This window comes from Ranitomeya imitator, chromosome 1 (genome assembly GCF_032444005.1).
Source record: "Ranitomeya imitator isolate aRanImi1 chromosome 1, aRanImi1.pri, whole genome shotgun sequence".
Classification (NCBI taxonomy): domain Eukaryota; kingdom Metazoa; phylum Chordata; class Amphibia; order Anura; family Dendrobatidae; genus Ranitomeya; species Ranitomeya imitator.
Window position 1 is genome coordinate 374,921,326 of NC_091282.1, and position 15,048 is coordinate 374,936,373.

Sequence of the window (15,048 nt, forward strand, 5' to 3'; positions counted from 1 at the left end):
ATCATCCAAATGCTCTCTAGCAAACTTCAGACGGGCCCGGACATGTACTGGCTTAAGCAGTGGGACACGTCTGGCACTGCAGGATCTGAGTCCATGGTGGCGTAGTGTGTTACTTATGGTAGGCCTTGTTACATTGGTCCCAGCTCTCTGCAGTTCATTCACTAGGTCCCCCCGCGTGGTTCTGAGATTTTTGCTCACCGTTCTTGTGATTATTCTGACCCCACGGGGTGGGATTTTGCATGGAGCCCCAGATCGAGGGAGATTATCAGTGGTCTTGTATGTCTTCCATTTTCTAATTATTGCTCCCACTGTTGATTTCTTCACTCCAAGCTGGTTGGCTATTGCAGATTCAGTCTTCCCAGCCTGGTGCAGGGCTACAATTTTGTTTCTGGTGTCCTTTGACAGCTCTTTGGTCTTCACCATAGTGGAGTTTGGAGTCAGACTGTTTGAGGGTGTGCACAGGTGTCTTTTTATACTGATAACAAGTTTAAACAGGTGCCATTACTACAGGTAATGAGTGGAGGAAAGAGGAGACTCTTAAAGAAGAAGTTACAGGTCTGTGAGAGCCAGAAATCTTGATTGTTTGTTTCTGACCAAATACTTATTTTCCACCATAATATGCAAATAAAATGTTAAAAAAACAGACAATGTGATTTTCGGGATTTTTTTTCTCAGTTTGTCTCCCATAGTTGAGGTCTACCTATGATGTAAATTACAGATGCCTCTCATCTTTTTAAGTGGTGGAACTTGCACTATTGCTGACTGACTAAATACTTTTTTGCCCCACTGTATGTCAGTGAGACACATATATATTTATCCAATGAAAAAAAGAAAAGAAAACGGCTTGCAATCACCAGGCCCGATGAACTGTGACAGTCTTTATTAGAATATATGCAGTAAAATCAGGGAGAACGTGTCCATTTAGGATGACAGCTGTTTCGCGCGCAACCGCGCTTCCACTGATCCGATGGCATGGAAAAAAATGAATGATGGTCCAACTAAACGCAAACTGGATGGAATAGCATGCCGCTGTGGTAGCCATGCTGGTTCAGTATGCCTTCAATTTTGAAAAAAGCCCCAACAGTGTCACCAGCAAAGCACCCCCACACCATCACACCTCCTCCTCCATGTTTCACGGTGGGAACCAGGCATGTAGAGTCCATCTGTACACCTTTTCTGCGTCACACAAAGTTACGGTGGTTCGAACCAAAGATCTCAGATTTGGACACATCAGACCAAAGCACAGATTTCCACTGGTCTAATGTCCATTCCTTGTGTTCTTTAGCCCAAACAAATCTCTACGGCTTGTTGCCTGTCCTTAGCAGTGGTTTCTTAGCAGCTATTTTACCATGAAGGCCTGCTGCACAAAGTCTCCTCTTAGCAGTTGTTGTAAAGATGTGTCTGCTGCTAGAACTCTGTGGCATTGACCTGGTCTCTAATCTGAGCTGCTGTTATCCTGCGATTTCTGAGGCTGGTGACTCGGATAAACTTATACTCAGAAGCAGAGGTGACTCTTGGTTTTCCTTTCCTGGGGCGGTCCTCATGTGAGCCAGTTTCTTTGTTGCGCTTGATGGTTTTTGCCACTGCACTTGGGGACACTTTCAAAGCTTGCCCAATTTTTCAGACTGACTGACCTTCATTTCTTAAAGTAATGATGGCCATTCGTTTTTCTTTACTTAGCTGCTTTTTTCTTGCCATAATACAAATTCTAACAGTCTATTCAGTAGGCCTATCAGCTGTGTATCCACCAGACTTCTGAACAACACAACTGATGGTCCCAACCCCATTTATAAGGCAAGAAATCTCACTTATTAAACCTAACAGGGCACACCTGTGAAGTGAAAACCATTCCCGGTGACTACCTCTTGAAGCTCATCAAGAGAATGCCAAGAGTGTGCAAAGCAGTCATCAATAAGCAAAAGGTGGCTACTTTGAAGAACCTAGACTATAACACATAATTTCAGTTGTTTCACACCTTTTTGTTAAGCATATAATTCCACATGTGTTCATTCATAGTATTGATGCCTTCAGTGTGAATGTACAATTTTCATAGTCATGAAAATACAGAAAAATCTTTAAATGAGAAGGTGTGTGTAACTTTTGGTCTGTACTGAGTATATATATATATATATATATATATATATATATATACCTATACTATGTGTAGACATTAATTTTATCTATGCTATTCTAACCTGTCAGTGTGATTTTTACTGTACACCGCACTGAATTGCCGGCTTTTCTATAGAACACTGCTGCGTATTTCTCGCAAGTCACATGCATGGTCCATGTGTAATCCATATTTTTCTCATCCCATAGACTTTTATTGGCAGATTTTTGTAGGAATACGCTGACATTCGCAGCATGCTGCGATTTTCTCAGCCCGTAAAGTACGGCCGAGAAATACATGGCTGATGGAAGCTTCGCCATAGAGAAACATTGGTCCATGTGCAATGCGTTGTTTTTGCACCTCTCCCTCGTCCGTATTTCTCTCTAGTGTGACCCCGGCCTAATATTGTGTGACTTGATATACTGTGTCTGAAAAACTGACTATTTCCATTATTAACACCTTCATTTCACTGTCAGGAAAATAAATAACTTAGTTGGTTACTTCCTGTCGGCTCCTGCTGTGATTTTACAGTACGTGGCTGCTGAATTGCCGGCTTTTCTTCTATCTATCTATCTATCTATCTATCTATCTATCTATCTATCTATCTATCTATCTATCTATCTAATATATATATTTACACACACACATATATATATATATATGTGTGTGTGTCACTGACATCTCTATACAGCATCTATTTATTCTATGTGTATATATCTATTCTATTCTAACCTTTGTGATTTTACTGTATGCGGCACATGAATTGCCGGCTTATATTTTATCTATCTGTCTATGAAATATATATACATATATATATATATATATATATATATTTATATATATATATATATGTGTGTGTGTGTGTCACTGACATCTATATATCTATGTATGCTATGTGTATATTTCTATTCTATCTATTCTATTCTAACCTGTCAGTGTGATTTTACTGTATGCGGCACATGACTTGCCGGCTTTTCAAAGGACACCAGTGCGTAAAAATCAGACAGCACTCACATGGTCCGAGTGCTGTGCAATTTTTTTTTCTTGCACCCATAGGATTGCATTGGCGAGACTCAGACGATATACGCTTACAATCGCAGTATGCTGCGATTTTACATGCACGTTGAATACGCCTGAGAAAATATACGCTGATGTGAGCTGCCCCATAGATTAACACTGGGCCGAGTGCTATGCAAGGTTTTCTCCCATAGTACTCAGCCATATTCTACAGTAGTGTGACGCTGGCCTTAAAGGGGTTATCCTTTTTCACCAAAATTTTTGCTCACAAGCTTGCTATATAAGCTTTTCTGAACTTTCTTGAGTCCACCATTGCCTCTCTGCCGCTGCTCCAGCATCTCCGCTGATCATGTGAAGATCCTTGCAGCCAATTACTGAGCTTAGCAGCCCATGCTGTTTTTGTCTGCTTAGTAGCTGAGCTTTGTGATCTTCAGAAACCCTTTTGAGAGACCAATGCAAATGCGCTGGACTCGGGGAGGATCAGTAATGCTCACTTTATGCTGAGAAATACAGTCAGATACTCATACTTATACAACATGTAATACCATCAGAGTGGCATCTGACTAAAAATTTGTTCTTCAGTGATGATATGGCCCCCACAGAGCTCTGTTCTCAACATATTCGAGTCTGTGATTCAATGAAGAGATGGAAGGATTTTCACAAGCTTACATCCACAGATGTTACTTCGAAAACTATGTGAAGCTAGAAGTGATACTGTTTTGAAGACAAAGGTTGATATCACCAAATATTAATTTGATTTGGATTTTTCTTTTGTTCATGCACTTTGTATTTTGGTAGTTGATAAAAAATAAACAATTAACATTTGTGTTTTTGAAAGCATTCTTACATTGCAGCATTTTTTCCATACCTGCCTAGAACTTTTGCTCAGTGCTGTCCATCACCGAATGTGTAGGCTGAAATAGGTGAAGGTGGACAACTCCTTAAGGGCTCATACTCACTTGCGTAAAATACGGCTGAGACTCGCATGTTAAAACCTGGCTCTGCCACCAGCACTCCAGAGCGGAGCGTGCGGCCGCTTAACAATGCATGGAGCTGCACGCTCCGCTCCCAAGTGCCGGCGGCAGAGCCGGGTGTTACCATGCGAGACTCGGCCGTATTTCACGCAAGTGAGCATGAGCCCTTAAAGGTATATTAAGGACTGTGTTTTCATTTACATAAATATACCTAAATTTAAGGTAATGTGATATAGTAATGTGTTAAAGGACATCTGTCTGCAGGATTTCACACCCCAAACTATTTATGTGTGCATGTAGCTGTTTCAAAGACAAGTCCAGCAATACCTTTACGTGGCCTGTTCTTTTGTTACTGAGAAATCAGAGTTTGAATTGATATGCAAATGAGGCTGAAGATCGGAAGCCTCTGTCACTCCAGCTCTATTTCCCATCCTGTGTCTCCTCCTCTTTCTTGACTGACGGCTCCTATCCTGTGTGACTTCAGGCAAAGAAGCTGCCAGTCAAGCAGAAGGAGGCGGTACTCTTTTTCCTATTTTTCATTTTGCTATCAAGGGAATTTCCTTAGACATCCAGATAATCTGAAGCCTTGCCAAATTGTAATTTTCCTAAGTTGCTTAATTCCTCTGAGCAGCCGCTCAATTTACATAATATAGAAATGAGGCAAATTATAGCAGAACATACATTTATTCAACCTTACTGGGTGTTATAAAAATGTTGAAAACTCTGAAAGACCTGCATGTGGATGTATGATTAGCAGACCAAATAGGTGTAACTTGTCACACTCTGACATTAACCTCCTTTTTTTCATCTATATGTTTATAAAGAGTTTTAAGTCACATGTCAATTATTGCTTACTAAGAATGTGATGGGGCATGGGTTAATGGAGTCTTCCTGTCCCCCTGAGATCCGATGGTATGTCACACTAGCAGTATTCTTCTGTCTCAAATGTCCGTTGAGGCTCAGCACCACAATTCCAAAAGTATGACGTGAGACCCTCAATTGTTCTTTTGCTATGTTGTGCAGAGGGGTGTGACTCTTAGACAATAGAGCCCAAATCTGGATTGGGGGCTGGAAAAGGGACAGGTGTGCTTATATAAATATGACATGCGCAATTGTATAAACAGAGGTGTAATCAGAGCTTTCTCTAAAATCTGCATCTACCATCTGCCTTCTTCTCGGTGAGTACCACAGAGACATTATTCGCAAAAAATAGCTGCTCCTCCAGACATCTATATAAGGTACAAAGTCCTTAGACGTGTCTTTCCGCCTTCTTTAGTACAATCATGGGTGACGCTGAAATGGCAGAATTTGGGGCTGCTGCTCCATTTCTGCGAAAGTCTGACAAGGAACGTCTGGAGGCACAAACTCGCCCCTTTGACATGAAGAAAGATATTTTTGTTCCTGATGATAAAGATGAATATGTGAAAGCCAAAGTTACCAGTCGTGATGGAGATAAGATAACAGCAGACACTGAAAATGGGAAGGCAAGTAGCCCTTAAAGTGATTTTCTCGTGTTGTCATATAAGAAGTATGACTGTGGGTGAGGTCCAGTCGACTTAATTGTTTTCTTGTGTATACTACTAATGATAATATTAATTTTATTTATATAGCGCCAACATATTCCGCAGCGCTTTACAAATTATAGAGGGGACTTGTACAGACAATACAAGACATTACAGCATAACAAAAATCACAGTTCAAAATAGATACCAAGAAGAGTGAGGGCCCTGCTAAGATATATATATATATATATATATATATATATATATATATATATATATATATTATTTGTTATATCCTGTATATACACATACACAAGTAAACAATTCAGTTGATTCTAGTCATATACTGTACATCTCTACATATATATTGTATATGCATATATACTCAAATATGTTCGTATTTCAGACGGTCACAGTAAAAGACAGTCAGCTTATGCAACAAAACCCTCCCAAGTTCGATAAAATTGAGGACATGGCGATGTTGACCTTCCTGAATGAACCAGCCGTGCTGTACAACCTCAAAGAGCGTTATGCAGCCTGGATGATCTATGTAAGTATCGGTCCTATCGCTTTCACAAGCAGCTACTCCAGTCTGAAGTCTACCTGGTATAATCACCAGACTTACCGTTCAGTTTGAGTGCTATTACTTACCTGTCCTTGTTATGTCACATCTGCTCATACACATGCTAAGGTTACAATCTATCCCGCACCAATCTTATTTAATCTATATGAATTCATTAAGAATTGGATGATAAAAGGGGGCTCCATTTACATACGCACAGGATTCATCTAGATGTCTAATCAGGAATCATATAACCTTCACTTTTATCCTCCATGCATTTCATGTTGTGGTGTACAAACGTTATTTTCTCGCCCCTCAGACATATTCAGGACTGTTCTGTGTGACAGTGAACCCCTACAAGTGGCTTCCTGTGTATAATGCAGAGGTTGTGGCCGCTTATCGTGGGAAGAAGAGGACTGAAGCTCCACCTCACATCTTCTCCATCTCCGACAATGCCTACCAGTACATGCTGACAGGTCAGATTCTTCTACTTCTGCTTTCTATAGGTGTGATATTTTCAGAATTGGACTTTTTACTAGTACACAGTACTATTTTGCCAAATATCTATCTGAGCTCTATAGCAATGGTAAGTGTTCTGTCTTAGCTAAACAATCAAGATATATTTATGGATCTAAGTGGTTGAGCGGACATACAATATCGATGACTCATCCTTATGATAGGTCATCAATATCAGATCAGTGGAGGGCCAACATTCCCACCTCCCAACTGTTATTAGCTCTGCCTGTGACAAAATAGTGTAGCATTTGCCGCCTGGTATTGCAAATCACCTTCCATCCATTTAAGAGAATCAATTTTTGCACATTTCATAGTTTGTAAGGTTGAAAGTAGACATAAGTCCATCTAGATCAACCTATTGCCTAACATTTTGATCCAGAGGATACCAAAGACCCCATGAGGCAGATATTTATTGCCCCACAGAAGGGGAAAAATTCCTTCCTGACTCCACGGCGGTCAGGATCTCCCTGCATCGCTGTCCCACTACAGAATCTGGTACCATAATCTGTAATTCTATATTTTTCTAGAAAGGCATCTTGATCTTCCAGTAAACCATTAGCGCATCATGTGGCAGAGAGTTCCATTATCTCACTGCTCGTGTAGTAAAGAATGACAGGCTGTGATGTTGTCTTTTTCATTCCCACTTGTAATTCCTGACCAAGGCTTTTTTTTTATTTTCAGATCGGGAAAATCAGTCTATTCTTATCACGTACGTAATTTAAAAAATTAATAACTGTTATGATAAGTCAATTGCCATTTTTTGAATATAAGCAATTCTTTAATTTTAGTGGAGAATCTGGTGCAGGAAAGACTGTAAACACCAAACGTGTCATCCAGTACTTTGCTGTCATTGCTGCCATTGGAGACCGCAAAAAAGATACTGGTCCCACTGGAAAGGTAGGATCAAACAAATAATTGAACCTTTTGCTATGATGAGTGCCTTGTGAGTTTTTGATGCTGCGTGTTTTCATTGCCCAAAAAATTTGGCGTCTTACATTTCACGCAACCTGGATTGGATTGATAAAAATCTCATGCCCACTGTGTTTTATTTTTCATGCTGAGCAAACTGATCAGTGCATTTTCCACATAGACTTGAATGAGATGAGGAAAATCTGCCAGTAAAAAACGCACATGCGGTTTTAGCGCACAGCTGAAATGCATGTAATCCACACATGACTTATTCAATAAAGTTTTCTCTAAGCTAAATACCAGTATCAGAAACAGAGCATCTTCATTTAAAACATGACATACCAAAGAGACCAAAATCAAAGCGCAAAAAAAGTGATAACACATAAATAACCACACTTTACAAAAACACAATGAGAAAAACACAACTAATCTAATCTAGGTAATAGGTGCAGAAATGCTGCTAAAAATCTACAACATTAAAAGCTCACAAAATGCTCATAGTGGGATATTAGCCTTGCCATAAAGAAAACCTTCTGATTTGGAAATCATCATTGGTGCTTGATATAATCATATTCTTCACAAATGTATCTCTTTCAAATGAACCTATGTTTTTGAGATCATTTGACATTTTTCTTTTAGTTTTCTAGATACTTCGAATGTATTTTGGGCGTCGACACATATTTAGTGTTCTGAACGTGTGTTTTGGGAACTATGTTATAAGTTATCTTACAGTTCTTTTCCTAATTTTAGGGAACACTGGAGGATCAAATCATTCAGGCTAACCCTGCCTTGGAAGCATTTGGCAATGCCAAGACTCTGAGGAATGACAACTCTTCAAGATTTGTAAGTTACTTCTTCTTCATGATAGTCATTTATTCCTGTACCTGACCCGTGGAACACTTACTAAATCAATTTTCTGACCATCTTGCCCATATAAATCCCTTTATTAACCTGACATTATGAATATATCGCTGGCTGTGTGTCAAGTACTTTCAACGCAAAGAGGACGATGTATAATATATAAATCTTTCTGAGCATGGCTGTATTTATGGCAGATATTGGGCATATCAGATTTTTAAATCAACAGATCCCATGGACACTTTAAAACATAGAAGGGCATTTCTAAGACCTTTTATGAATTTCTTCTCTTTTTCTCTGCTTCAGGGTAAATTCATCCGGATCCATTTTGGAGCAACTGGGAAATTGGCATCTGCGGATATAGAGACTTGTGAGAGACAATTTTTCTGCATATATTTATTCTTTGTTTCTGGGGTTCAAGGTTGATTGTACAAATGTAAACATTTGATGGCCAGGGGCGTAACAAAGCTGTCTCATATTTGGAAATTATCCCCAGTCAAGGACTAGGGGTAACTTCCTGATCACTGGGATTCAATCACTGGAATCCCCACTGAAGTCTTCAATGGAGCAGTGGTTGATCATGCGCACAGAGCAGATGGAGTGGATGTGCACATGATCAACCATCGCTCCACTAAATTGTTAGCATGTCTTTCAAAACTTGATTTCCCCTGGTCTTTCCAATTTCTATGTTCCATTTATTTTTTAATTTTTCATCTGGTCTCCTCTTTGATTACCTCTTTATGCATCATATTCTCACTAGATCTCCTAGAGAAATCCCGCTGTATCTTCCAGCTCAAGGCTGAGAGGGACTACCACATTTTTTACCAGATCTTATCCAACAAAAAGCCAGAACTTCTGGGTATGGGTCATTTCTCTGTATTTTCGATTTTTTCAGTTGTCCTACAATGTAAGAACATATTACTCATTTGCAAGCTAACTACTGGAGTGATACGTTTCTCTTAAAGGGAAATTACGATCTAAGCCTTTCATGGCTAAGGCAGGAAGAACTCTGTTCAGGCTCTGTTCATTGGAGGAGCTGCAGAAATAGAGTGTTTTTAGAATTTCCATTAATGGGAGTTACAAAGCTGGATAATACAATGAGCTATGCTATTTTAGTTACTCGTTGTGACTTGTTTTTACCATAATTTATACTAATTATTACGCTTATATTCTTGTCTCACTGTCAACATATAAAATTACCATCAAAGTAGAATTAGCACTGTTTTACCGTTTTCTCATCAGAAATAACTAGAAGAAAAATTCAGATAATAAAGGCTTACTGCACTTATTTACTTTACCCCTTGTAATATTTTCTCGTCTGTTTTGCAGATATGTTGCTAGTCACCAATAACCCATATGACTATGCGTACATCTCTCAAGGTGAAACGACAGTGGCTTCTATTGATGATGCAGAAGAGTTATTAGCTACTGATGTAAGTAATATTCATTGTATGGTTACCCACTATGTCAAACAAGTATTCAGCTAACACAACAACTTATATATTTTTTATCTCTTTAGAGGAACTAAAAATTGATTGAAGTTAATACATTTTTTATGTTGTGAGACTACTTTTTTAAAGAACACTATTTGCGTTGATTATAGTCACTCATACTGTTTGTATTGCATAGCTTTCTTTTCTTAAAACAGAGACATATTTTTTACATAAATTACATAAATGTCTTGTTATCTTGGGAACAAACTAACACATTGAAAATGTACTGAATACAATAAAGCATCCACTGCTGTGGCTTATGGATAATAAAAAGACCAAAGTGGCATTAACCCCTTTCTGACATTAGATGTACTATCCCGTCGAGGTGGGGTGGGCCTGTATGACCACCAATGGGATAGTACATCATATGCGATCGGCCGCGCTCACGGGGGGAGCGCGGCCGGGTGTCAGCTGACTATCGCAGCTGACATCCGGCACTATGTGCCAGGAGCGGTCACGGACCGCCCCCGGCACATTAACCCCCGGCACACTGCAATCAAACATGATCGCAGTGTTCCAGCAGTATAGGGAAGCATCGCGCAGGGAGGGGGCTCCCTGCGTGCTTCCCTGAGACCCCCGGAGAAACGTGATGTGATCGCGTTGCTCCGAGGGTCTCCTACCTTCCTCCCTCCGGATCCAAAATGGCCGCGGCATCCAGGTCCTGCAGGGAGGTGGCTTCACAGCGCCTGCTCAGAGCAGGCGCCGGGAAGCCTCCAGGAGTGCACGTCAGATCGCTGATCTGACACAGTGCACAGCAAAGTGTCAGATCAGCGATCTTACACTATAACATATTGCCCCGGGGCAATGTTATAGTGTAAAAAAAAAAATATTCACATGTGTAAAAAAAATTTAAAAAAAATTCCTAAAAAAAAATAAATATACAGTTAGGTCCATATATATTTGGACAGAGACAACATTTTTCTAATTTTGGTTATAGACATTACCACAATGAATTTTAAACAAAACAATTCAGATGCAGTTGAAGTTCAGACTTTCAGCTTTCATTTGAGGGTATCCACATTAAATTTGGATGAAGGGTTTAGGAGTTTCAGCTCCTTAACATGTGCCACCCTGCTTTTAAAGAGACCAAAAGTAATTGGACAATTGACTCCAAGGCTATTTCATTGACAGGTGTAGGCAATCCCTTCGTTATGTCATTCTCAATTAAGCAGATAAATGGCCTGGAGTTGATTTGACGTGTGGTGCTTGCATTTGGAAGGTTTTGCTGTGAAGTAAACATGCGGGCAAAGGGGCTCTCCATGCAGGAGAAACAAGCCATCCTTAAGCTGCGAAAACAGAAAAACCCATCTGAGAAATTGCTACAATATTAGGAGTGGCAAAATCTACACTTTGGTACATCCTGAGAAAGAAAGAAAGCACTGGTGAACTCATCAATGCAGAAAGACCTAGGCGCCCACGGAAGACAACAGTGGTGGATGATCACAGAATAATCTCCATGGTGAAGAGAAACCCCTTCACAACAGCCAACCAAGTGACCAACACTCTCCAGGAGGTAGGTGTATCAATATCCAAATCTACCATAAAGAGAAGACTGCATGAAAGTAAATACAGAGGGTTCACTGCACGGTGCAAGCCACTCATAAGCATCAAGAATAAAAAGGCTAGACTGGTTTTGCTAAAAAACATCTAAAAAAGCCAGCACAGTTCTGGAAGAACATTCTTTGGACAGATGAAACCAAGATCAACCTCTACCAGAATGATGGAAAGAGAAAAGTATGGCGAAGGCGTGGTACAGCTCATGATCCAAAGCATGCCGCATCATCTGTAAAACATGGTGGAGGCAGTGTGATGGCTTGGGCATGCATGGCTGCCAGTGGCACTGGGTCACTAGGGTTTATTGATGATGTGACACAGGACAGAAGCAGCTGAATGAATTCTGAGGTTTTCAGAGCCGCCATACTGTGTGTTCAGATCCAGCAAAATGCAGCAAAACTGATTGGTCGTCATTTCATACTACAGATGGACAATGACCCAAAACATAAAGCCAAAGCAACCAGGAGTTTATTAAAGCAAAGAAGTGGAATATTCTAGAATGGCCAAGTCAGCCACCTGATCTCAACCCAATTGAGCATGCATTTTACTTGTTAAAGACTAAACTTCAGACAGAAAGGCCCACAAACAAACAGCAACTGAAAACCACCGCAGTGAAGGCCTGGCAGAGCATCAAAAAGGAGGAAACACAGCGTCTGGTGATGTCCATGAGTTCAAGACTTCAGGCAGTCATTGCCAACAAAGGGTTTTCAACCAAGTACTAAAAATGAACATTTTATTTAAAATTATTTAATCTGTCCAATTACTTTTGGTCCCTTTAAAAACAGGGTTGCACATGTTAAGGAGCTGAAACTCCTAAACCCTTCATCCAATTTTAATGTGGATACCCTCAAATGAAAGCTGAAAGTCTGAACTTCAACTGCATCTGAATTGTTTTGTTTCAAATTCATTGTGGTAATGTCTACAACCAAAATTAGAAAAATGTTGTCTCTGTCCAAATATATATGGACCTAACTGTATATATATATATATATATATATATATATATATATATATATATATATATTGTTCCTATAAATACATTTCTTTATCTAAATAAAAAAAACAAAACAAAAAAAGTACACATATTTAATATCGCCGCGTCCGTAACGACCCGACCTATAAAACTGTCCCACTAGTTAACCCCTTCAGTGAACACCGTAAAAAAAAAAAACGAGGCAAAAAACAATGCTTTATTATCATACCACCAAACAAAAAGTGGAATAACACGCGATCAAAAAGACGGATATAAATAACCATGGTACCGCTGAAAACGTCATCTTGTCCCGCAAAAATCGAGCTGCTATACAGCATCATCAGCAAAAAAATAAAAAAGTTATAGTCCTCAGAATAAAGCGATACAAAAATAATAATTATTTCTATAAAATAGTTTTTATCGTATAAAAGCGCCAAAACATAAAAAATGATATAAATGAGGTATCGCTGTAATCGTACTGACCCGAAGAATAAAACTGCTTTATCCATTTTACCAAAGGCAGAACGGTAAAAACGCCTCCCCCAAAAGAAATTCATGAATAGCTGGTTTTTGGTCATTCTGCCTCACAAAAATCGGAATAAAAAGAATCAAAAAATGTCACGTGCCCGAAAATGTTACCAATAAAAACGTCAACTTATCCCGCAAAAAAACAAGACCTCACATGACTCTGTGGACCAAAATATGGAAAAATTAAAGCTCTCAAAATGTGGTAACGCAAAAAATATTTTTTGCAATAAAAAGCGTCTTTCAGTGTGTGACGGATGCCAATCATAAAACCCGCTATAAAAGTAAATCAAACCCCCCTTCATCACCCCCTTAGTTAGGGAAAAATAAAAAAATAAAAAAATGTATTTATTTCCATTTTCTCATTAGGGTTAGGGCTAGGGTTAGGGCTAGGGCTAGGGTTAGGGCTAGGGTTAGGGCTAGGGTTGGGGCTAGGGTTAAGGCTACAGTTTGGGTTGGGGCTAAAATTAGGGTTAGGGTTGGGGCTAAAGTTAGGGTTAGGGTTTGGATTACATTTACGGTTGGAAATAGGGTTGGGATTAGGGTTAGGGGTGTGTCAAGGTTAGGGGTGTGGTTAGGGTTACCGTTGGGATTAGGGTTAGGGATGTGTTTGGATTAGGGTTTCAGTTATAATTGGGGGGTTTCCACTGTTTAGGCACATCAGGGGCTCTCCAAACGCGGCATGGCGTCCGATCTCAATTCCAGCCAATTCTGTGTTGAAAAAGTAAAACAGTGCTCCTTCCCTTCCGAGCTCTCCCGTGCGCCCAAACAGGGGTTTACCCCAACATATCAGTGTACTCAGGACACATTGGACAACAACTTTTGGGGTCCAATTTCTCCTGTTACCCTTGGGAAAATACAAAACTGGGGGCTAAAAAATAACTTTTGTGGAAAAAAAAGATTTTTTATTTTCACGGCTACGCGTTATAAACTATAGTGAAACACTTGGGGGTTCAAAGTTCTCACAACACATCTAGATAATTTCTTTGGGGTTCTAGTTTCCAATATGGGGTCACTTGTGGGAGGTTTCTCCTGTTTAGGTACATTAGGGGCTCTGCAAACTTAATGTGACGCCTGCAGACCAATCCATCTAAGTCTGCATTCCAAATTACCCTCCTTCCCTTCGGAGCTCTGCCATGCGCTCAAATGGTGGTTCCTCCACACACATGGGGTATCAGTGTACTCAGGACAAATTGGACAACAACTTTTGGGTCCAATTTCTCCTGTTACCCTTGGAAAAATACAAAACTAGGGGCTAAAATATAATTTTTGTGGAAAAAAAAAGATTTTTTTTATTTTCACAGCTCTGCATTATAACTTGTAGTGAAACACTTGGGGGTTCAAAGCTCTCACAACACATCTAGATGAGTTCCTTCGGGGGTCTACTTTCCAAAATGGTGTCATCTGTGGGGGGTTTCAATGTTTAGGCACATCAGTGGCTTTCTAAATGCAACATGGCGTCCCATCTCAATTCCAGTCAATTTTCCATTGAAAAGTCAAATGGCGCTCCTTCCTTTCCGAGCTCTGCCATGCGCCCAAACAGTGGTTTACCCCCACATAAGGGGTATCAGCGTACTCAGGACAAATTGTACAACAACTTTTGGGGTCCAATTTCTTCTCTTACCCTTAGGAAAATAAAAAATTGGGGGCAAAAAGATCATTTTTGTGAAAAAATATGATTTTTTTATTTTTACAGCTCTGCATTATAAACTTCTGTGAATCACTTAATGGGTCAAAGTGCTCACCACACATCTAGATAAGTTCCTTAGGGGATCTACTTTACAAAATGGTGTCACTTGTGGGGGGTTTCAATGTTTAGGCACTTCAGGAGCAATCCAAACGCAACATGGCGTCCCATCTCAATTCCAGTCAATTTTGCATTGAAAAGTTAAATGGCGCTCCTTCGCTTCCGAGCTCTGCCATGCATCCAAACAGTGGTTTACCCCCACATATGGGGTATCGGCGTACTCAGGACAAATTGTGCAACAACTTTTCTCCTGTTACCCTTGGTAAAATAAATCAAATTGGAGCTGAAGTAAATTTTTTGTGAAAAAA

The 15,048-nt window shown here is 39.9% G+C and overlaps 1 protein-coding gene across 1 annotated transcript in view; it reads left to right on the forward strand.

Annotated features, from left to right (window-relative positions):
• The first annotated feature begins 5,225 nt into the window (after positions 1–5,225).
• MYH7 (myosin heavy chain 7) overlaps positions 5,226–15,048 on the forward strand; it is a 60,442-nt gene continuing 50,619 nt past the window's right edge. Inside the window, exons 1-10 of the mRNA XM_069761805.1 lie at positions 5,226–5,279; positions 5,378–5,585; positions 6,010–6,153; positions 6,485–6,641; positions 7,363–7,390; positions 7,470–7,578; positions 8,341–8,433; positions 8,755–8,818; positions 9,209–9,307; positions 9,778–9,881. Of these exons, the coding sequence (XP_069617906.1) occupies positions 5,385–5,585; positions 6,010–6,153; positions 6,485–6,641; positions 7,363–7,390; positions 7,470–7,578; positions 8,341–8,433; positions 8,755–8,818; positions 9,209–9,307; positions 9,778–9,881 (999 nt within the window). The 5' untranslated portion in view covers positions 5,226–5,279; positions 5,378–5,384. The remainder of the gene's footprint in view (positions 5,280–5,377; positions 5,586–6,009; positions 6,154–6,484; positions 6,642–7,362; positions 7,391–7,469; positions 7,579–8,340; positions 8,434–8,754; positions 8,819–9,208; positions 9,308–9,777; positions 9,882–15,048) is intronic.